At 38.7% G+C, this 21,463-nt stretch overlaps 6 protein-coding genes across 12 annotated transcripts in view; 3 read left to right on the forward strand and 3 right to left on the reverse strand.

Moving 5' to 3' along the window:
• The first annotated feature begins 440 nt into the window (after nucleotides 1-440).
• LOC109537110 (WD repeat-containing protein 18) lies at nucleotides 441-2,462 on the forward strand. Of its 2 annotated transcripts, none has more exons than XM_019903683.2 (5): nucleotides 441-501; nucleotides 618-851; nucleotides 1,172-1,379; nucleotides 1,456-1,582; nucleotides 1,730-2,462. In XM_019903683.2, the coding sequence occupies exons 2-5, from the start codon at nucleotides 625-627 to the stop codon at nucleotides 2,431-2,433; spliced, it is 1,266 nt and encodes a 421-aa protein (XP_019759242.2). In that variant the 5' UTR covers nucleotides 441-501; nucleotides 618-624; the 3' UTR covers nucleotides 2,434-2,462. The 2 variants fall into 2 exon arrangements, with proteins under 2 accessions (XP_019759242.2, XP_019759241.2); XM_019903682.2 differs by having other exon boundaries at nucleotides 457-501; nucleotides 612-851.
• Nucleotides 2,463-2,549: 87 nt separating this feature from the next.
• On the forward strand, nucleotides 2,550-6,795 carry LOC109537108. Its single transcript, XM_019903680.2, has 9 exons — nucleotides 2,550-2,884; nucleotides 3,267-3,422; nucleotides 3,642-3,812; nucleotides 4,061-4,234; nucleotides 4,297-4,428; nucleotides 4,533-4,675; nucleotides 4,733-4,839; nucleotides 5,514-5,686; nucleotides 5,759-6,795. The coding sequence occupies exons 1-9, from the start codon at nucleotides 2,815-2,817 to the stop codon at nucleotides 6,460-6,462; spliced, it is 1,830 nt and encodes a 609-aa protein (XP_019759239.2). The 5' UTR covers nucleotides 2,550-2,814; the 3' UTR covers nucleotides 6,463-6,795.
• LOC109537112 (beta-ureidopropionase) lies at nucleotides 6,585-8,946 on the reverse strand. Of its 4 annotated transcripts, none has more exons than XM_019903687.2 (11): nucleotides 8,723-8,811; nucleotides 8,574-8,658; nucleotides 8,167-8,281; nucleotides 7,996-8,107; nucleotides 7,807-7,936; nucleotides 7,655-7,749; nucleotides 7,397-7,603; nucleotides 7,234-7,344; nucleotides 6,963-7,169; nucleotides 6,823-6,909; nucleotides 6,585-6,766 (listed from the first exon to the last, which is right to left on the reverse strand). In XM_019903687.2, the coding sequence occupies exons 3-11, from the start codon at nucleotides 8,271-8,273 to the stop codon at nucleotides 6,683-6,685; spliced, it is 1,140 nt and encodes a 379-aa protein (XP_019759246.1). In that variant the 5' UTR covers nucleotides 8,274-8,281; nucleotides 8,574-8,658; nucleotides 8,723-8,811; the 3' UTR covers nucleotides 6,585-6,682. The 4 variants fall into 4 exon arrangements, with proteins under 4 accessions (XP_019759246.1, XP_019759247.1, XP_019759249.1 ...); XM_019903688.2 differs by lacking the exon at nucleotides 8,723-8,811 and adding an exon at nucleotides 8,360-8,409; XM_019903690.2 differs by lacking the exons at nucleotides 8,574-8,658; nucleotides 8,723-8,811 and adding an exon at nucleotides 8,864-8,946.
• LOC109537111 (zinc finger HIT domain-containing protein 2) lies at nucleotides 8,899-11,203 on the reverse strand. The gene is made up of 8 exons (XM_019903684.2): nucleotides 11,035-11,203; nucleotides 10,400-10,654; nucleotides 10,208-10,338; nucleotides 10,074-10,152; nucleotides 9,823-9,973; nucleotides 9,561-9,770; nucleotides 9,333-9,507; nucleotides 8,899-9,280 (listed from the first exon to the last, which is right to left on the reverse strand). The coding sequence occupies exons 1-8, from the start codon at nucleotides 11,082-11,084 to the stop codon at nucleotides 9,153-9,155; spliced, it is 1,179 nt and encodes a 392-aa protein (XP_019759243.1). The 5' UTR covers nucleotides 11,085-11,203; the 3' UTR covers nucleotides 8,899-9,152.
• A 573-nt stretch (nucleotides 11,204-11,776) lies between these two features.
• On the reverse strand, nucleotides 11,777-16,962 carry LOC109537050. 2 transcript variants are annotated; one of them, XM_019903571.2, is made up of 9 exons: nucleotides 16,522-16,962; nucleotides 15,971-16,208; nucleotides 14,551-14,991; nucleotides 14,253-14,478; nucleotides 14,041-14,192; nucleotides 13,811-13,987; nucleotides 13,604-13,696; nucleotides 13,112-13,550; nucleotides 11,777-12,876 (listed from the first exon to the last, which is right to left on the reverse strand). In XM_019903571.2, exons 2-9 carry the CDS (start codon nucleotides 16,190-16,192, stop codon nucleotides 12,035-12,037), a joined length of 2,592 nt encoding a protein of 863 aa, XP_019759130.2. In that variant the 5' UTR covers nucleotides 16,193-16,208; nucleotides 16,522-16,962; the 3' UTR covers nucleotides 11,777-12,034. The 2 variants fall into 2 exon arrangements, with proteins under 2 accessions (XP_019759130.2, XP_048521884.1); XM_048665927.1 differs by lacking the exons at nucleotides 15,971-16,208; nucleotides 16,522-16,962 and adding an exon at nucleotides 15,136-15,204.
• A 563-nt stretch (nucleotides 16,963-17,525) lies between these two features.
• LOC109537048 (myelin regulatory factor-like protein) overlaps nucleotides 17,526-21,463 on the forward strand; it is a 10,721-nt gene continuing 6,783 nt past the window's right edge. Inside the window, exons 1-2 of one of the 2 annotated variants that reach the window (XM_019903569.2) lie at nucleotides 17,526-17,922; nucleotides 19,818-20,055. In XM_019903569.2, coding sequence (XP_019759128.1) covers nucleotides 19,995-20,055 — 61 coding nt within the window. In that variant the 5' untranslated portion in view covers nucleotides 17,526-17,922; nucleotides 19,818-19,994. The remainder of the gene's footprint in view (nucleotides 17,923-19,817; nucleotides 20,056-21,463) is intronic. The other variant, XM_019903570.2, reaches the window with a different exon arrangement.

A 21,463-nucleotide genomic window follows, 5' to 3' on the forward strand; every position in this document is an offset into this window, starting at 1 on the left:
CGCTCGTGATCATTGCGACGAAGACATTCGAATGCGCTCGTCCTCTTTGAACTAGTTACGAGGGGAATTTTAATTTGCTTCATTTATGTTCAAATATTTTACGAATAGGGCACATTTTGAAATGTATTTCAGGTCCCGTTATTATTTTTGTCAACGGAAATTTTCTGTGAAATACTGAGCCAGAAAATTGGTTTTAATGGTTTCAGGTAGATTTTCTTATTAACAGTTTTAATAAGGACTAGATTAAATATTTAAGAGTAATTTTTTAAATTAAGCGTCAACGTACCGCTGAAACTTCATATGTAATCGGAAATAAAAAATGTGGAAAATTATAAAAGAAAATGAAGCTCTTTTACAAATTAATAAAATTAGTTTTAATATAATATTTGTAATGATATATATGCAGTGAACAAAGATGGCGCGTAGATTCCGTTGTATTCATCCACAGATCACAAAGTCCTCTGTTACCTGTACTGTCATCTGTCTCGAATTGTTTTTCCGGTTTGTAGTTTTGCGATACCTACTTGAAATTAATTAATTATTCTTAGCTTTATCCACCTTTTACAAAGTACCCTTCGCTACACTTTCACCGCAGTTAATCAACTTACTAGTTTTAGTCACAAAATGGAAAAATCGGAAGTGCTTCTGACAGCTTGCCAGTCTGCTGAACAGTTCTCAGCATGTCTTTGGGACTGCAAAACGAAGAACGTGCTAAAAACGTACAAAAATGGGGGCCCTGCGGCCCCTAAGAGCCTATCGGTTGTCGGGGACTACATTTTCACTGCAGAAGCGGCAAAGCCGTTGCTGCACGTGTGGCCATTGAATAGCCAGGAAATTGATAAAAATATCAGGTAAGTTGCCGGCAAAAGCTTCTAGCAGATTTTCTCTGCCACAGAATTTAGCAAAATGCATTTGTTAAGACCGCAAGGCATTGTCCATTTGAACAGGCACAGCTTATGCTACATGTGATTTTGTTCGTATTTAAAGCAAGATTGTTTTGAGAAGTTTTTTTCACATTAAAGCTTAGTTGAAAATTCGGGAACGTAGCTACTTTTTCATAGCATGTAATTCCTCTAGGTAATTACCATTGGGTTGGAATTTGATTTAATTTTTATTTCCTCAAGCAAATAAGTTTACCTTTTTTAATTCATGTTTTTTTGGCAACTTTCAGGCTTGTTTTACCGGGAGCGGTCACATGTTTAGCAGTTTGTCCCCAAAACCACTATTTGGTAGTGGGCATCTCCACTAAGTTGTACATTTGGCAGCTCAACTCTGGAAAACTGCTATCAATTCAACAGAGACACTATCAACCAATCTCATGTGTAGAAATCTCTAGTGATAGCGAATACGTGATAGTAGGAGGTGACGATGGACTTTTGGTAAGTTTTATCTTACTCACTCACTTAGATAAATGTCTTAGTGAATAAATTCACTGTTTAACCAATTTTTTTTCAGGTAGTGTATTTCTTAGCTGATTTGGTTTCGATAAATCACAGTCTATTGAATCAGAAGAACATTGGACAAGTAGAACCAGTCTATACTAAAAATGATCATAGCATGCCAATACGGGATATACATTCAGGTAATAACTCTAGTTTTAATTACATTCGAACATTAAAAAAAAAATCTTCAGAAAAATCCACACTGATCCAAAAAAAAATCGAAATTTGCACACTGAACTTTATTCGCTCTTCTATTCTCTTTAGTAAGACTTAGTTTTTATTTCCAGGATCACTAGGACGACACTCAAGATTTGCAACATGTTCCGCGGACCAAACTGTGCGCCTGTACACCTTATCAAGTGGCGATAACAATCTTACTTTGGTGTTTAATGAGGACGTTACATCGGTACTGTTCGACTCGCCCTGTTGGAATCTATACGTAGGAACAAATTCTGGCATTGTCAAACAGTGTAGTCTGAAAAATCCGCCCCGAAGCCTTACTCACCACATTGGACGAAACGAGAGTAAAGACTTTATAGGTCACAAAGGAAAAATTATCGGCATGGCACTAAATTTCTCCAATAGCATTTTGGCGACGGGCGCCGATGACAAAATCGTGATCATCTGGGATATTTTGAGCCAGCAAATCTCGCGACAATTGGAGCATCCTGCGCCAATCACCAACCTCAAGTTTGTGCCAGACTTCGCGAATTTCTACGTGCAGAATTTGAAACCCCAGTTGATTTTCAAGCCGCTCGAACGGAACGTTGAAGCGGACTCTGATAACTTTGTTGTTGCCCAAGTGCAAAGCGAAGATATCGAATTTTCCGACGACGAAAACATCTTGGAAAAGCAGCTATCAAGGAAATCCTTGGAGGAGCAGAATGTAAACTTGAGGATTGTTAACTCACAATTGTACAGAGCGGCATTGGAAATCAGCAAGAAATATCACATTCAAAGGACCGAAGCGCCGAAGACAAATGGGTGTTAATGTGGAATAAAAATTGTTGCTACTGCCTATAGGAACCGTGTTTTCACGCCAAACAATTTGTCCCAGCCCGAAACTACATCCCTGCATTCCCTGCTCCGTTCGAATTAGCTCCTAAATATCTTTGCGGGGAAAGGATGAGCTAATCGCAGTTTGTCAACCATTTTCAATGAGAACTGATAAGCTGAAAGAGAAAATATTCGTACTGATACTAACTTCCTTCTCCAGATGCTATTATCGTTTCGATAGTAAAATGAACATCCGCTCTAAGTGATAGCTGAAATTAAAATGCGTTTCAGGTTCAGTATTTCAAATAACACCCAATATTAATCAGTTCTTCAATTTAAGAATGTGCTCGTTTTAAGGGTTTCATCATTAGCAAATATGAAGTTGTGTGTAATTTGTGTGTGCGTGTTTGTTTTGTTTGTTGCAAATTTTTCATGGGGGCATTCAAGTAAGTGTATATTTTTTTGTTTGTGCGCTGTTTTTTTGATTTAAATCAAGATTGACTACGATTCTTCACTATGACTTAGGTACTATCATAGATGCACTAGTTTCAGTTAATATTAGAAACAGAGCAACTATGTAAGGTCAGTACACGAGATTGGCGCAAATTTCTAGTTCTAGTTGAAAAGTTACTTCTTACATCTTGGAAGCCACATTATTGACGGTGTCGATAACGTTTTCGTTCAAGTATTTATGGCAATAAATTGCCATTTTTTTAACGAAATTGTAATCACTAAAGTTATGTGTTTTTTTGACAGGTACGATTATTTAGTTAATTAACAGTTGGTTTGGCATATCAGTGTCCCACTAAGGCTCTTTTTATGTTGCAGCGTGTAAAACTCCAACTCTCCGATTCGGACGAATACGATCAAGGCAAAGGGGCAAATCCGTGAAGTTTCTGTGCAACCTAGGATTCCAATTGGCTGGAGATAGAACAGCATTTTGCATTAATGGCTCTTGGGATGTGCCCATTCCTAAGTGTGTTCGTAAGTAAATTGCGTGAATTTGGAAAATGCGGATTGTTTCGCAAACAAAAAAAAAACATTTTCGCTAGTTTTTCTCGTTGCGAGACATCAACGATGCGTATTTTTTTCGTAAAACGTTTCAGTTTGTTGTTTAAATTAGTGATTGTTTCGATATTTTCTTCTGTTGAAGTCAAACCAACAGATTATTTTAGCTGTGGATAATAACAGCATTTGGTTTAGGTCCATCATGCGCCAAAAAAGATAATGTTTCACCCAAAAACGGAGTGGCTTTGCCTTCACTGAATGGGGCCGTACTGATGTTTTACTGCCAGCAGGGTTACGAGATAAATGGGCCCGGAACAATTTACTGCGATGGTTTTCAATGGGACAATCACGTGCCGTCGTGCATTCGTAAGTTCGCATTAAGTATTATAATCAGTTGCATTTTTAAACGAATGGCACTCATTCACAGGCAGGAAAATGCGTAGACAGAAAAATTCCCATTAAATGCAAGGAAAGATATAAGAGAATCTTGTTTCGGACTAAAGCCCAGTGCTTGCCAAGAGTTGCCAAAAAATAATTTAGTCTAATTTGAAAAAATCTGATTTTTTGGCGTAATTGAACAAACGTGTAAATTGAGAAAAACGCATTAATTTCAGCCGCGCATACAAAACCCAGTCTGTTTTGCGATTTCGAAAGTGACGATCTTTGCCACTGGACGCAGGATATAAATCACGATATGGATTGGGTGAGGGATAACTACCAAACTCCTACAGGAAGTTCGATGCCCACAGGGCCCAGTTTTGATCATACTTTAGGAGCTGGCAAAAATGGTAAAACAATGCAGTTTTTCATGTTTAATTCCAGTCTGTTTAATGGGGAGCATCAATTTCAGGTCATTACATGTACATCGAGTCGTCATCACGAAGGATAAACGATACTGCTCGACTCATTTCGCCGATTTTTGGCAAACTGGATGGCAGAGTGTGCTTGGAGATTTGGTATCATATGTACGGAAAGACAATAGGTAATGTCTTAATTTTACGATATAAATTTACCAAAAATACAAACTTTAGACCACTGCATTCTCTAAACGAATATAAATTGGATGGTGCTTGTTTTATCCAACAGGTACTCTAAGAGCGTACGTAAAAAAAATATCGGATCCTTGGCCTCTGAAGCCCATCGACGCAATATTCTCCGAGAGTGGAAATAAGGGGAACGTTTGGCTGAGGCAAATCACTGATATGGGGCCAATTCCGGAGGATTTCCAGGTGAGAGCCGCCAAAAACAGCATTTTCTATTCGTATTGAACGGAATGTTTCTTACAGATTATATTGGAAGGCGTGCGCGGCAATGGATATGTAAGCGACATGGCTGTAGACGATATTAGATTGATTCCAAATTGCAACATTGACGATTACATGGAGACTAGCACGTATGTAAAATTGAGCATTCAGTGGTACAGTGAAGGTACAACTTTGGGAAACTTTTGTTGTGGGAAAAAAATTAGTTTCGACAAAGCAAATTTTTGAAAAGTACCCTTCATAAAAGTGAAATATTCACTCTGCAGGTTCGGTCTCGAAAATTCCTCCTGAGCTTCTTTGTGATCCATTTCAAGGAGGCTTTGGGAAAGCACAGAGGAGATTGTCTTTTACACGGGCCGGAAAGTTTAGGTGTGCGCGCCATTTAATTTCGCCAATGCACATTTTTTTAAATTGCCCTTCAAAAAAAGTAAAATCTTCACTTTGCAGGCACATTTAAAAAAATTCTTCCTGAACTCTTTTGTACTGAAATTCGAGTGAAACCTTGGGAAACCATAGAGGAGAGTGTCTTGTACACCGGTTGGAAAGTTTCGGTGCCCGCTCCATTTAGTTTCGACAAAGCAAATTTTTGAACAGTGCCCTTTAAAAAAGTGAAATCTTCACCCTGCAGGATCAGTTTTAAAAATTCCCCCAGAACTCGTTTGCACTCCAATTTGACTCAAACTTTGAGAAAACTATTTGACTGCGACAAAAATATTTCAGCTTTAGAATCAGTTTAGCTATAGATTTGTGGAGCTTTGTGAAACTCGGTTAATTAGAGGTTTTTCAACTTAGATTTTTTTTATAGAGAGTTTGTGACAGCCTCCTCCGAAATTATTAAAACCATGGATACTTGCCAAAATCGTTGCGGTTATAAATCGTTTGGAAATGAAAGTGCATTCGTGATGGCTTGCGATTGCGATGATTTTTGCTATGAATCTAGTCGATGCTGCCCAGACTGGGTGGATATGTGCTTTGCAGGTAAGGAAACAAACATAATCCGGCTAGAATATCGCAAATCAAATTAATAAATAACACTCTTTTCTATTTTAGCATTCTCGACTACTGAAGAAAGTACAGCGCCTGAAGCAATAACAGAAGATCTTGCTAGACAAACAACCCGTATTCAGCACCTCCCTACGAAGTCGCTTTTTCCTTCATCAGTGCCCAGAAAAGTGAATACTATGCCAACTATAGTGATTTTGCAACCAACAACCACCCCAGCTGTAATAGAAAAAAAACTCCCAGGTAAAAACGACTCAAAGATCGCGTTTGTTAAACCGAAAAAACCGACGCCATCAATGACCTATCACGACGATGTCGAAGTTCCCATGAATCCCTTGAGCAATAATGAAATGCTGCCCGTGGAAAGCTCGCCCGCCCCCATAGAAGACAGCAACGATATAAATGCAAGCAGCATGCAGGAAAGGGAGGAGGATGTGGAGGACATAACAAACCAAAAAGATTATCCCTTCAAAGTGCTGGATGAGAGCTCAGAACATGTGGGGGAAATCAAGACGGAGCTAAAACAAACCCAAACAGAGGGAACCAACATTCGGGCGATTCTATTGACCATTGCTATAGTGGGTGGTGTTATTATGGTGGGCATTGGTGCCGGTGTGGCTTTAATTAAGTTGAAATTCCTCGGCAATAGAAGGATTAATTCTGGCCAAGGGGACAGTCAGAGCGATGTGCGGTTTTTGACAGCTGACGAAGTATTAGATTTTACGCTGGACAGAGAGTATGATGATTTGTGATATTGCAAGATGAAGAATTTTGCTTGGGTGTGATTAACTGAGGGCCTGAGAACTAACTCGAAAAAGAACTGTTTACGCATCATCCCCGTCTCATCAGATGAGAATGTACGTGTAAAAGGTAGTAACAGTAAAATTAATTTATTCTCCTTTAGCAATAGGAACTTTACATATACTGGGTTGCGTAGAATGATGTATTGATTATTTAGTTGGCCATTGGTACTTATTTTTTGATAATTTGTGGCTTAAAATCAGGAGCAAGCACCTTTGAGAGTAAGTCTGCATACATGTCTAGTCGTTGTGTCATCTGAAAAACCGATAAAATATTACCTAGTGTATTATTGTGATTAGTGATGAACTCACCTGAAATCCCCAGTGATCCTTCACTTGTCTGCACATATTCAAATCAATCTCCACCACTAGTAGGCCGTTATTTATTCGAGATAAACCCTGCAACATGCACAGATTACACCAAATTAAAGCGCAATTTTTCAGTAACTTACAGGAGTCCTGGATCCATTCGGAGCGGCCACATAGCTTGACCCATAAAAATGCCCAAAGTCTTTATGGGCAGGTTTTCCATTGCCGGAAGTAAATTCGTTTTCGAACACTTCAGTTCCAACTCGGTTGATGGCACAGGTAAAGTATCCATTCGCTATAGCGGCATTTCGACATTCAATCCCCCACAAAGGTTCACTTAGGTCACCAACCTAAATCAACGCATATTTGATCAATTTCTTGAACTGAGTTAATCTCTACTTAATAAGTACTCACAGTAGCTGAAGGATTAAACACTATTTCTGCCCCATTCAGTTCGAAAGCCAGCCAGTTTAGAGGGTGATGTCTTCCGTAGCAAATATTTATTGCCACTTTGCCAAATTCTGTCTAAAAATCCAAAATTTGAGTAAACTTTTTAGGTGGTTGCATTTATCGGTACCTGAAAGACCGGATGTCCAGTGTTTCCTTCGAAGTAATAGGTTGATTCATTAAAATCGCCCACTCGCGGAATATGGTTTTTCCGGTGTTTCCCTAAATAATCCCCGTGATTATCAATGACAACAGCCGCGTTCCACAGGGTGTCTGAATTTATTTCATCGCGCTCCAAGATAGGAGAAATAATCACCATGTTATGCTGTTCAGCTATCTGGAAGTAAATGTTTAACTCAATAACTGTTTAGCGTCCATCGAAGCTCACTTTTTGCAAAAAGGTAGTGGTTGGTCCATTTTGGGCAGATTCAGCATATTCGCACCACGGATACTTTTCTCTGGTACAAAACGCGAACGGCATATCTAAGAGAATTCATCAAATGCACAGACATTTCAATTTTAAGTGGGTGAAACACTCACTCCACGCCTCTTGAAAGCAAAATACATTCACATTCATCGCGGCGGCAGCATCCAAAGCTTCCCTGGCCATCTTAAACATTGCCTCTTTCATGTCTTGGACCTTTGACGGTGCTGGCAGCGGAATTTGGTGCTAAAAGGTTTTAAACAATTCAATAATGGGGCTCTTTAAAGAAAATTTGATTTAGGTACTTGAAACAGTCCAACCCTAACTAATCTGGGCTTGCGTAGCTGTTCTTCCGGGCAAGGAATGCTGTAGGCCTGAATGTCGAAGTTTTTCGGTATAGAGGGAATTTCTAAATTTCTGCAAATATCAAATGTGGTTAAAGCGACTGGAGTAGGTACTATTGTTAAGTCGCTTACACGACTGGACGCCCGTACAGAATCTGCCGAATTTTCTCGTACTCTTCTCCCAAGAGGTTCTTTTTCAAAATGCTTTCCACACTTTGAAATTCCTTGAGGCCCGACATAGTTTAGCCTGAAATACAAAATGCAACTAAAACCGTTGTTCAACAGGGAGCTTCATTAAAAATGGCGGCGAAAATACAGTACTTACTGAAATCTAAAACAAAACTACAGAAAACAGAACAGAGTTGATATGCCCATCTGCAAACACCAACTGAATATTAAGTGTTATTGTCACTTTGCGTATTTTAACTACATCCGACTTAAAAACCTTATCAGAGTATTTAAGGCGATCACGCAGGTTGAATTTGTTAAGCAAATACATCAATATGATATTACATGCGTAAGGTCCAAGTCCCACATACCTAAGTATTACTATTTACACAGGAATAAAACTGGTTTTATCCGGGTTGTCGTAAAATGTATGCTGTTCAATCCAGGTTCTTCGAACTAGGAAAATAATCAACACATGTTATCTAAATATAATCCAGACTCGAGCCTATATTTATCTCACTTCAAGCGCATAAAGTTGTTGAGCATTTACTGGGTCAGACTGAAATGAATCTGACTATTTATTAGCTAGAGAAAACTGTAGCGATAACTTCTTAACGTATTATAGATTAAGGCAGGTATATGTAATGTATTGTGACCTTGCCCAAGCTGGTTTTAGTATCGCTTGAACAACAAACGTAGAATAACACTTTTATTAATAACAACTTCGAAGCCTCCAAACAAGATTGTCGTTTAAGGGGCAATTATTTACTTGTTATTGACGGTTTCACAATCCCCTTGGCCACAACATACTATTTGTCCGTTACGCATACAAATACATATTGTCAAACCTGTGGAAATCTCAACAAATAAATACGCTAGTGATACATTCAAACACAGAAATTAAGCGGGATTGTTGGAAAATGGAACATGGATATTTGCAATAGAATAGATCACATTTTCAGCACATCTTTGGCGAAACTAAGGAAATAGTCGGTCTTCTTTAAATACTTCTTAATTTTATCTTTAGTTTCGTATTGGATTTGCGGGAACTGATCACTGAGAAATTGAGCGCTGAAGCCTGAAAGTTATAATCAAATTTAGACTTGTAGGGAACAAGTTAATCAACTTACCACCAGTTGAGTTTTGTTCTTTAGGTTTCCTACATTCCTTCAGCAGGTTCTGAAAGTCACTTAACGCACATAATACGTAGAAAGAGCTCTCCTGCGGATTTGGCCCCTTGAGAATTTTGGCAATATCGTCCTTCATTAAATCCAAATTTTCTGCGTCTGTTACAATCCATTCACACTGCAAAAATTAATCAGTAACAACTGCTTGACTGTTTTAACCACAGTAATTACATTAATACACTCTTGTTCCACACTTTTAACGGCAGTCTCGTAGTCTTCGAAGTTCAGGCCCTTTTTGAGGGCCAAAGATAGGGCGGCTATAGTTGCCACCGCTTCATTGGCAAAGTCGGCGTATTCGCCATTGTAGTAGCGAACAGTAAACGCGTAAGCGCATAGGAGATTAATCAGGTTATATTTTACACAATTTGCCGGACGTTTTGTCTGAAACAACGCCAATAGAGAATAGTTATTTAGACTCAAATTATCCCCTTACGGTAACAGTTGCAAAATCCTTAACGTTACCCACTTTGGGGCATTGTGATTTAAAACCTTCCGAATTTTCGGGGTTTACTTCAGAAACTTTCGCTTCACTGTACATCCACCACGGGGTCCAGGATGGTATTAACTTGGAGACGTCCTTAGACCTGAAAACCAACGGACCTAAAGAAATGCCATCTTCTGGTTTGTATTGGACAAAGAACCAAAGCCCACAAATTTTATTTATAACATGGAGTTTGGTCTTACTTTAAAAACGCCACAAAATCCTGCCTTTCGTCATTAGTTAATTTATCCCATATTGTATCGGCGTCATCCAAGTTTACACCTAAAACCAAGTAAATATGTTTTTCCAAGAAAGTAACATGTGAAGATATTCCTACCGGCTAATCTCTCTGATAAATCAACGTAAATATCATCATCTGAATCCAAGTCTTCTTCTAAATCTTCAATATCCACGAATTGAGAGAACGGTCCAGCACCATTCAGTTCAAGATCGTCTAAGTCGACATCACTAAAACAGAAATTATATATTAGAATCAGACACACGTTGTGATTAGGAGTAAGACCCAAACCTAGTATACTCTTGATCGCTGTCCGCAAACATTGCAGGCGAGCCCATTCTGTTGTTTTCGTGGGTTCTCTGCAGTATTTCCAGTATTTTGGCTTTACTCTCAGGATGATCTGAGTCCAGATTTAGTTCACTCATAACGTTTTCTTTATAGAAACTTTCTGAACAATCTAAATGAACCTCTGCTTGGTAGCAGGTTAAGGAGCAGTATATTATGTTACATCGTGGGCAGGAGTATCTGGCTAGAGCATTATCACAACTGAAAGCAAAATATTGATGGACCACTTGATTGGAACTGGTGAGTTTTGTCTTGATATGAACACTTTACTGTTTGATACACCAGACACTTGGGGCAGTTCAGTTGGGAAATTTTAAACAAGAACTTTTTTATAGTTGTATTTATTGTTAAAAGTGATACCATTGGCAATCAGGGGCGGATTAAAGCTTACGAGGCCCGGGACTGAAATTAATCAAGGGCAGGAAAATGTCAACATATAATAATTTCTTTGGTATTTTACTGTTTTAAAGACTGACTGCTAGTTTCTATTTAGTTATTCCCACTGCACAGTTGTGCTAAAAGACCCTGTCAGCCCTATTATTCGAAAATTCCTGAAAACTATTTTTGGCTCGCAAACTTACACTTTGCAGGTATTGGCGTCATTTAACTCGATGATTTTGGCACTAGCCATTTTTTCAACAATTAATAATAGCTGTTAGGGACTGATTATTGTTGTAAATACAATTTTAAATAGGTTATTATTATGAAAATTAAAAATTATTGACAAGGTAATTGTCACTTGAGAGCTAGGGAATGAAGGATAAATCCAGTGGTGCCAGACTTAACGGTGGAAAAAACCCAGTTTAGATTGGATAGGGTTGGCTTCAAACAGCCCCAAAAAGAGAGCAAAGATAATTTCGTCTATTTGTATTAATTAAATAGATAGCAATAATTTTTCGCCCAAATTACGGCGATCGGTCGTCCTTTTTTAATGGAGGGATTGGTCAAGAGCAATCTGTTGTTGTCAAATAGTTGGCTCTAAAAACCATTTAACAATTTATCCTTTCCAGCTTCTTCCTCAGGAATGTCGCACAACAATCGATAGCTTGCTAATAGGATCTTTTGATTAATTTTTTTCTTCATAATTTGCCAATCTACTTTAACGAATAAAGCCCGTGTGCCATGCATCCGTTTGTACGATGATACGAAAATGTTTCTATTGGTTGGAGATCTGTCAGTTCGTACGACGACGGACGAATTGACAGATCTCCAACCAATAGAAACACTTTCGACATCGTACCATCGTATAAACAGATGCATGGGGCACAGGCAAAGTTCAATAAACATTTAAAAATTGGACAATATTTAATAAATTCTATTGAATAGGAAACAAAATAATTTATTACTTTCTGAATTGAGCACATCCCCAATAACTTTGGATAGGTAATTGTCATATTGTTAATGTATTAAACAGAGCCACAGAAAGGTCAATTACAGCAGGTTTCATTTGCGGCGAAATGCTGTTAGTTCAACTAAAGAGCAAACGTCGAATGGCTTAATTAATAATAAACTATCATAAAAATATATGTACAACTACTGATGACAAAAATCAACAAATATGAAAATTATTTATCACTAATCTCACATCGATTTACTGTAAAGGCTCAATACTCTGTGAATCAATTCGTATTGTTCGGCCGTTTGCACCATACCGCCCCTATTTAGTCTTAATGAACACAATATTGCTAGTACATCTACAGAGTTGTTCATTCGCAGCTGTTGAATACCGTTTAATATGGCCAGAAAACAACCGGTCCGGCCTATACCGGCGCTACAATGGCATATTAAGGGCAATCGAATATTTTCTGCAGATCTTTTCCGCTCAAAGCCCACGTGTTTCGTCTTTAAGGCCTTCATGCAAACGTCCGGCTTAAAATGCGACTTGAAATCTGCCATTTTATTCAAATGCTGCAGCTTCGAATCTAAGCTGCATCGGTTTGTCAACACTTCCTTGTTAAAATCCGACACCGAACTTTTCTTAGTCTTCATTTGCTTTGAGGCGATTTTACTTCGCTCTCGTTGCTTTGCACCCACAGATTCCTGAAATGTTGACTCACTATCACTCATCTTCACCTCACTGAAGCTGAACGCACAGTTCGATTGGGCTCCTTCGCACTGCATGGACTCGGAGGTAAAATGCTGATTAATACTATTACAATTCACAGTAAAAGTAAACGTGGTGGCGGATTGCGTCTCCTTGTGACACTCTGTGGTAACATTGTGTGCGACTGTTGTGCCATTTTCACTGCTAAACAAGTCAAAACTGAAATTCGGCTTCCCAGTGTCTCTGCTTTGACTAGGGTTACTCGAATAATTCGTTTCATTGCTGCTGCACTCGGCGTCCGTATTCTTGTCCGGTGATTCCGGGCCTTTGAGATCAAAATGTTGTACTTCGTGTTCCTTCGATTTGGTACTTAGAGATTCTGCAAAAGATTGAAAATACTTTAATTAAATTCATTTCTTCAACGGTTAATTATTTATTGTTGTACATTTCTCTAGAACGGCTCACTTTGGACTAAGAGTGATTTTTTGTGCAAAACCAACGGTCTTTAATAGTATGCAGTCAAATTGCCACTTTTTCCAATTGCATAAAAATTGATGGCAAAAAAGCTCAACCAACCCCGTGTGAAGGAAAAATGTTTGTTTTTTCGGCCATACCTGATATGTCGACTTTAATGCCATCCAAACAGTCCAAAACATCGACCGCGGTTTTCAAGACTTGTTCAGAACTGGTCTTCTGATGGTCCGGCCAATTAGCAAGCCAATAATGAAAAATCACTCTCGGCTCCACATTGAGATCGGTCTTCCTCAGCTGTAATTGCCTGATTTGGCAGTCGTCCAGCTCTCGCTGTTTCACGTAAGTTATGCGATATTTGCCGAATATGACTTCGTTTTTCTCCTCGAATTCATAGGTTTCGACATCAAAGCCATTAGAATTACTCGAACAGTCGAAGGTGAATTTGTCGCGCACTTTGGATGTTTTTACGTAAAAGAAGGTTTTCTCCTTTAGGCTGGACTTTTTGCCCAATGGAAAGTAAAGCTCGCATTTGTTGCGGGCTTTTTCTACCAAACCGGTCAACATTACTATGCATTTGCACTGAAAACAACCAGATTAATTGAAATTGTATGGGAAAAACATTTCATAGTTACCTGTGAGTGCCACACCATTTCCCAGAAGTCTATGCAAGTGTGCTGCAACGGCCCTTGAGTGGCTATGTAAGCTGTTTCAGTGTAATCTGGGCCCTAAAGTACAAAACCGTATTATTTTCCACATTTTCCACCGGGTGGTTTTCAAATAATGTGACAATTTTTTGAACTACCAGTGAATGTTGGCACATTGGTGATGATAAACTTTACCTTTATGTAGTTGGCATGAATATATCCGCCGCTATTTGGAAGCAGCACCCGGCTATGTTCATTGGGCAACACGCCTCGATATCGGTTTTTGCTTTGACTGCCCGAAACGTAGCATTTTTCCTGCAGGTTCAACGGCACTTCCCAGAACTCTTGCTGCATCTTTGGTATTCTGGTCATCTGCAAAGGCTCGCGTGTTTTCACCTGCTAAGTGAATGAATCAAACAGCTTACATCACATGACTGCCTCAGCTCTTCAACCGACATTGGTTTGCCAGCAGTTTGAAGATACTGGATGTTCTGTAAATGCAACTTGAAGTCATCGGAAAGTAGTTGCGATGAGTCCAAGTCCGGCTGTCTAGGGAACACTGCCTTGCGATTGCTGCCTGAAATGTTCGAAACCTTGTTATCGGGTTTGTTTGATTTTTATCACTGTTTTATTGGACCTTTGCAGGTCCTTAATTCGGCGCATTCTTTGCTTTCCAGCTCGCAAAACCCGCATGGTGGCACATAGAGGTTTTCATTGGAAAGGGACTTTCGACGCGACTTTGGACATCCGTGGCACCTCTTCAGGTTTTGGCATCGTGCTTTACAGGTACTCATTTTCAACTCCGACTCGTATATCGTGCAATTGCCGCACGCCTCTTGGGACTTGCGCCTCTCATTACTGACCTAGTGAATGGGGAAAAGCACAAAAGCCACTTTATTATTAAAAATCCAGTTGGGAATAAATCCCCAGGTTACCTTAGTGGTAACTTCCACAGCCCGCTTCACACAGGCACAGTTATCTCCCCCAGCTAGTGAGCTCAGATACAAGTTCGACACACTTTTGGCCGTATTCAGTCTATTGAATGGCACTGGTTTCACTTCGCCAATGTTTTGGGTGGAACCCAAATCAATCGTCAAACTGGCATTAGAACCGCGTCGTTCCAACAGTCCTTTAGTGCGAACTTTCTGCGGTTCTGGATTGGGGCAATCGGAAAAATCTTGCAATGCGTTCACCTCGGGCAAAGTCTTCAGGGTTTGCGAGCCACTGATGCTGTTGTTCGACGCGAACTTTTTCAAGTTGGAGCTAAAACTGGGCGCCAGCGTGCTTTTCGGCGGGCCATCATTGAAGTCGCACGACAGTTTTTGTTTGATTTGTTTCTTCGGCGTGTTTGGCATTGAGAATACATCTCGAAAAACCTGAAAAATAATGGTTTTCGGTACTGACATCTGTTTTACTATTTTTTATCTCAATTAAAATAAGACAACTATTAATTTTTGTTTGTTCCGTTCGACCAATGCGAACATATGCGTGCTTATGTTAAAAGAGTTAAATATAGGTACCTTTGGTCTATTGTTTCATGAAAACTTAAAAAAACAACCGGGATGTTGGCATTTTTATGCGGAAAACTGTGGATTTTCTGAAATAATAAGGTTTTCTCCATCGTTTGACGATATTCTTCCTGTCGGTAGTGAGATTTTCGGTAAAAATCGCATTTTTTCGACTGGAACTGTTTGACGTGTGCTGTAAAATGATCACTGTAACTTTGTAGTGCAAATTTGATGTATCAAACAAAATCTGAACTCAAATTAAATGAAAAAAGCCGCCCGAATCATAAGTATGTAAGTATACAGATTTTCATTCGTTCTGTTTGTCGAATGTGAACATATGCGTGCTTATCTTAAAGGAGTTGAAGATTTATACCTTTAGACCATTGTTTGATAATGAACTGTGAGCCATTGCTCTGCAAACAAATTTAAAACGTCCGGGATTTTGGCATTTTTGTGGGGGAAATTGTTGAGTTTCTCGAATAATAACGGTTCGTCCATCGTTTTGTTGTATTTTTCCGGGCGTTAGAGTGATTTTCGGATACAAAAAACGCGATTTTTTCGGCTGAAACTTGTTGACGTTTGCTGTCAACATTTAAGTGCAAATTAGTGGGGTTTTAAAGACAATCAGGACTCATCTTAAAGGAATAACCGCCCGAGTCGTACGTATGTATAGGTACCTACAATGATTCATTTTCATTTCCTCTGTTCGTCCGATGCGAACAAATGCGCTTTAAATATAAATTTGAAGTTTGATAACTTCACAACGGCGGTTGGGGCATACGACGGTTTTAAATCGAATTTTCCGTTCTAAACCCTTCCACTCTGTAGATACAACCATAGTACTCACCTCCAAAGTATTGCTCTGGGGTTGGGGCTCACTGTCCAAACTGACGGCTTTCAGTTTTCTGGATAGGGTGGGAGTTTTGGGGCTTTGCACCACCAAAACGGGCTGAGGGTTGGTGGTCAATGACTGATCTGTTAGATCCAAAGCAGTGAATTTCCGCTCCTTCTTGGGTACTGGTATGGTAAGGTGGGGTTGTTCCTTCGAGTCATACGACTCTGGCTCCATACTGATAGCGGAAGCTCTAATGAAAATTTACTCGTTTAATTCACCACAGTCTCAACATCAAGAGAGCGACAACGTGAGCAACTAGCAGGGAAACATTATTGCAAAACTCACTTAACCTAATAACCATGTTTGTTTATATTATTCTCCAATGTTGTAATTTGAGTATGCGAAAAATCAAAGGCAACCCAAACAGTGGTCGTGCGGGCGATTGAACGCAAATGGACGTTCATTTAAATGAAACAAGCACAATACCTGTTGCAATAATTAGGTGGGTATTTTAATCAATGAACAGAGATTGCCACTCATTTGTTTACTTGTTTAGGACTTACGTTTGCGAGCCCACTTAAAGCACACAGACAGTTTAACGTCCTGGTCTCACTGTTTCACTAAATCGGTCACTGCACTGGCAATTTCCCTCATTATCAGCCATTTCACTTGGCTTTTACACGATCATTTCGCCGAACATTTCTGAATCTCGCTGGCAAGAACAGTCGGCCATGTCTACACAAATTTGTAAACACTCGGGCTAGTGGCTAGTGGAGTAGGTCATCGGTTGCTAGATTTCCTCAAAGAAATGTCAGATGTTTGTTTGGATCAATAACGTCGAAATGCATGAATGAAATTAGGTATTATCAATGACTTTGTATAGTCTACACTTTCATTGCCCGATCTAGATACTGCTGATTAATTTTTGCATTTTTTGCCGGGTTTTGAGCCCAAATTATAGTCTACTTGCGGTGGTTCTTGTTATTTTTCGATAATTTGTTTTACTGGTTGCCGAGCAGTAGGAACTAAAACGGCGAGCTGGCTGCTGGGGCTAGTGCTGGCATCTTTGGTCGCCAACTATTTGCTTTGCGTAGAAAGAAATAGAAGTCAACGGCGGTATACCAGTCCTTTTTTATGGCTCTAAATCGAATCCTGCTCAACAAGCACTTTCAGCTTTGCTTTTTTTCTTATGTTTTCAGCTGGTTCCTGCTTATTTACGAAGCGATTTAAAATTGGAATTTTTTTAAATAGAACTAAGCAAAAAAATTCCGTCTATTGCCGCGGCATTAAGCCCCGGAAGTTGGGGCCCCATTTTGCTTAAGTAGGGTTGCTCTAATTAACTCAACTTGACTTTATCTGTGCGTTGAAACTTTTGAGTTTTTCGGGCTTTTGGGCCGTACTGGGTACGAACCAGCAACTTGCAGAAAGAGCCCAGAGCCGAAAAAACTCACCAGTTTCAATTGAACGCCACAAAAGTCTCTTTTGATAAAGTTAAGTTATGGCAAATCCAGAGAAAATCGTATCAAAACCTTGATAACTTAGCATTTACGCGCTAAATGCGCAGTTATGTCACGCTCACGAGCACTTTACACGCATTATCGTTTAGAAAAGGATACACAGTATCAACTGGCGTAATTTCTTGGAAATTCCCTTAGTTAAAATTATAGATGTTTGTTAATCAGTTGAGTAAAAATCAATATAAAACTAAATGTGAGATTGTAAAAAAACAATAATTGAATAATTATTCTGTCACATTAAGTCAAGCCTGCGTGAATCGTGAATGAAGTAGCAGCTGTCAAAGAACGTGGAAAACAGGTTGCAAGAAGAAAAGTTTAAAAGTTTGGTGAAAATGTGGAAATCGTGCTTCAATTGAAGAGCCAGTGCAGCGGACGAAAATGTTCGATTACTTTTAGTGCCTTTGGTTAAAATGGATGGTTCAACAGCTGATTGGGCTGCCATTCTAAGTGAGTCCCACTGTTTAGTACACTTAAGTATGTTTTCAACTAGACATAACAACACCACAATATGTTTAAATTTCCTTTGGGATCATTGCCAAACTCTCACTGGCTTCATTCGGCTTGAAGTTGATCTTCATTGAGTTTTTTGTTTCAATTTTTGCCCTAGTTTCTTCAATGAGTGAAACTTTAAACAGTGAAAAATCCAGCCTTTGTTATTATTATTACTATTATTATTATTGTTGGTTCAATCAGAGTTTGATCCACTTCAGGTACAGTTGCGTCATTTTCTTCAATTCTATTTAATTTTTCATGTTGATGATTATTTGTCAACAAGAGGAGCATTGACTTCAACAGGTGGACATTTGTTTTGAATCATGTTCATGTCATATGATTGGGTCGCTTATTCATCTAGTTATGCCCGGTTTCTGCATATTAACACCAATAGAAAACCACTTATTCGCACAAGAAATTAAATCTCATTGGGAAAAAGTACCAAAGTACCACTCAGTTAAATCATTTTTAGAGTCTTTTCCACGATGACTCAAAAGCCCGAAAGCACCAGTTTCAAACATGATAAGAAAATGCAAATGATCCTTAGGACTTTCCTTTTTCCGGAAAAAATCGGCAATTATCCACCCTGTATATTTTGCGGCAACACTTATATAAGGCAGTGTCCCATGCATCAGTTTGTACGATGGTACGATGATACGAAAGTGTTTCTATTGGTTGGAGATCTGTCAGTTCTTACGACAGATCTCCAACTATTGGTTGGAAATCTGTCAGTTCGTACGACGGCGGACGAATTGACAGATCTCCAACCAATAGAAACACTTTCGTATCATCGTACCATCGTATAAAAGGATGCATGGGACACGGGCTTTGTAGACTTTTTGATTCAACAAGCTATTGATTGCATATTCAATTTCTATGGAAATTTATAAGAGATGCTCAAAGACTGGCGTTTTAAAACTTTGTCCTTAAATTTCTGGGTTATTCAAATGGGACACCCTATATACATATCGACTAGATGGAGAATTAGAACCCTTACAAGAAAGTCTCTGTAACATCAAAGCTGGAAACCGACGGTTTCTAGATATTAGCTGTTTTGTATTCAAACAGTGTTTTTTTATATTATTTATACTTAATTAAAAAATCAAGTAAATACCCGAAAAACCAATTTCTCAAAGACAATTTTAATTCTTCCCCTCTTGTTATCCTGAGTGTATTTTTTTCAAATAAATCAGTTCCGAATAAAAAGCGCACATGTTCGGTTAGTTAATGTTCTAATCGCGTGCGACCACCATCTAGATTTACAATATTTTTATGCATCGATGACAGCGGGTTTGTTTGATCAATAAAGTGGCCAAGGGTTGATTTATCCTTCCAACCCCCATTAAATGCCTGCCACTTACCATTAAAGCTAACCAATCGGAAGCAAACCCGATAAGAAGATTTTAATTGGACATTTTGTCATAGTTTTGTTATCTCTGTTGTTCTTATTTGGTATTTCCACGTTATTAAAACGACGCTCTTACAATCATCTCAAATGAGGCTGAAAAGTGGCGGAAAAAGTTTCCTTTGAGCATAAACTACAAAAAAATAAAAACAGCAAAAAGAGCTAATAAAATATATATATGTATATATCTACTCCTAGACGCCTAATAATTAAATGAAGAAATTAAGATACAAAAGCACAAATAAGTTTGCCGAGTATACAAAATGTTGAGTATTTTGAGCTTAAAAGCCGTTAAGCTCCCTCCAGCTTAATGGTAGATTGGTCGCTAAGCAACTGTTAAACAAAGAGGGCAGGGGGGAATAAATCAAATTTTTATTTTATCGATATAATTTCTGAGCACACAATTTAGGTACGCCAAATGATCGTTTCGTGGTTCTTTTGTTAGACCGCACGAGAGCTTGAGGAATCTTCCTCCAGATTTCACTTGTGGTTTTTTTGGTGAAGAAGTGCGTTCATTACATCTTAATACCTAACATTCAAAATGAGGCAATTTGCCGGTTGAGAAGCGCCTGGAAAATCGCCTTAACACTTTTCGTTGAACATGAGTTCTACATAAGGAATTATGGAATTTTGGGATATGGATGGTCATCGAGAGACAAGAACTAATAGACAAAACGTCCAAGGTAATTTAATTCCCACTACCAGTGAGGCTTTTGGGGCTATTTCTTTGAAACTGATGAGATTTTTCGGGTTTGTGCAAACATACCTCTGAAGATTCAAGTCACCCCCCCTTGCAAAACGTCTGATGAAAGAAACGACGGCTAAAAGACCGAAAAGCACAACAGTTTCAAGCATGGTAAGAAAATTTAAATGATCCTTAGGTATTTTCAACTGCAGTTATGATTTTTTAAAACTCGCCCATCATGTACATTGGAATGAATTGAATCCATTGAAAATGACAGAATGTACAGGAAGGGAAGATTTTAAAAAATCGTAAATTAACACAGTTGAAAAGTCCTGACTGGTCCTAAGGATGATTTTGATTTTCTAAGAGCAGAAACTGGGGAGTTTTTATGCTTTTAGGCTGCCGTGGAAAAGAAAATCTGCAGCTTGAGCGGCTTGAAATCAATGAATTAACGCCCAATTTGAGCAAAACATGTTGCCTTTTTTCCAATCATTCATTTGATTTTTAGATCAGGTTAATGTTAATCGTTCCTGAAATTCGAATAATCCAATAAAAAGATTATGAAGAACACCACAGCAAAAATTCCCCGAAAATCTGTCTTTATAGTGCGTTTTCAGAGGTTTTCAAGTGCCCGTTTGTCCACAAAACTGTTGTTAAAGTTGTAAACTGTGGGTTCGCTAGTAGAACTTTTTCCGTTATGTTAGCAATCGCTTCCTCATCAAGTTCTGGCTGTACCTACGGAACATTCAGCGGTAATTTTAGGAAAATGCCCTGAATCTGCCGTCATAAATGCAAGAGAAGACTGGCCCTAGTCTTCTCTTGCATTTACGCCACATAATCCATAAATAACATGAATCTCGGCATATTCTTGATCTGAAAACTTTGCCCATAACTCCTTTACAGTTGAGTAGTTTTGCAAAACAGTATAGAGGCATTTTTGCCGTAAAATTGACCAAGAAACACGCTCGTGAGATATGGCCATTTGATCACTGGACACCCTGTATATGCCAGATTACGGGTCTTTTTTATTGGAACCTTAGGAAGTTCCAAGTGTTTGTTTTAAAAAAATTGCGATTCTCTGGACCTTTGATACGTTTTGCGAAGTACTAGATAATGTGTGAATGATCACCCTGTATATTTAATTAGATAACATAAAAGTTGTCAAAACAAAAATCTAATTCTTTGATTAATTGCTACATAAATTCTGGCAATTAATTAATTAATTTCCTGCTTCTCTAACGCTGCTTTTGTCGCTCTTATTCCTATTAACAATTCAAATTAAGGAGACAGTTGATCGAATTATATAATTGGATTATTCTCGGTTTATTTGTTCAATATATCTGACCATTGTTTGCTTGTTACTATGGCGATGCTATATCTCCATATAGATAAGTTCAGCCGGTAAA

Source organism: Dendroctonus ponderosae, unplaced genomic scaffold, assembly GCF_020466585.1.
Source record: "Dendroctonus ponderosae isolate FM_Combo_2020 unplaced genomic scaffold, Dpon_F_20191213v2 Dpon_F_20191213_4, whole genome shotgun sequence".
Taxonomy (NCBI): Eukaryota; Metazoa; Arthropoda; class Insecta; order Coleoptera; family Curculionidae; genus Dendroctonus; species Dendroctonus ponderosae.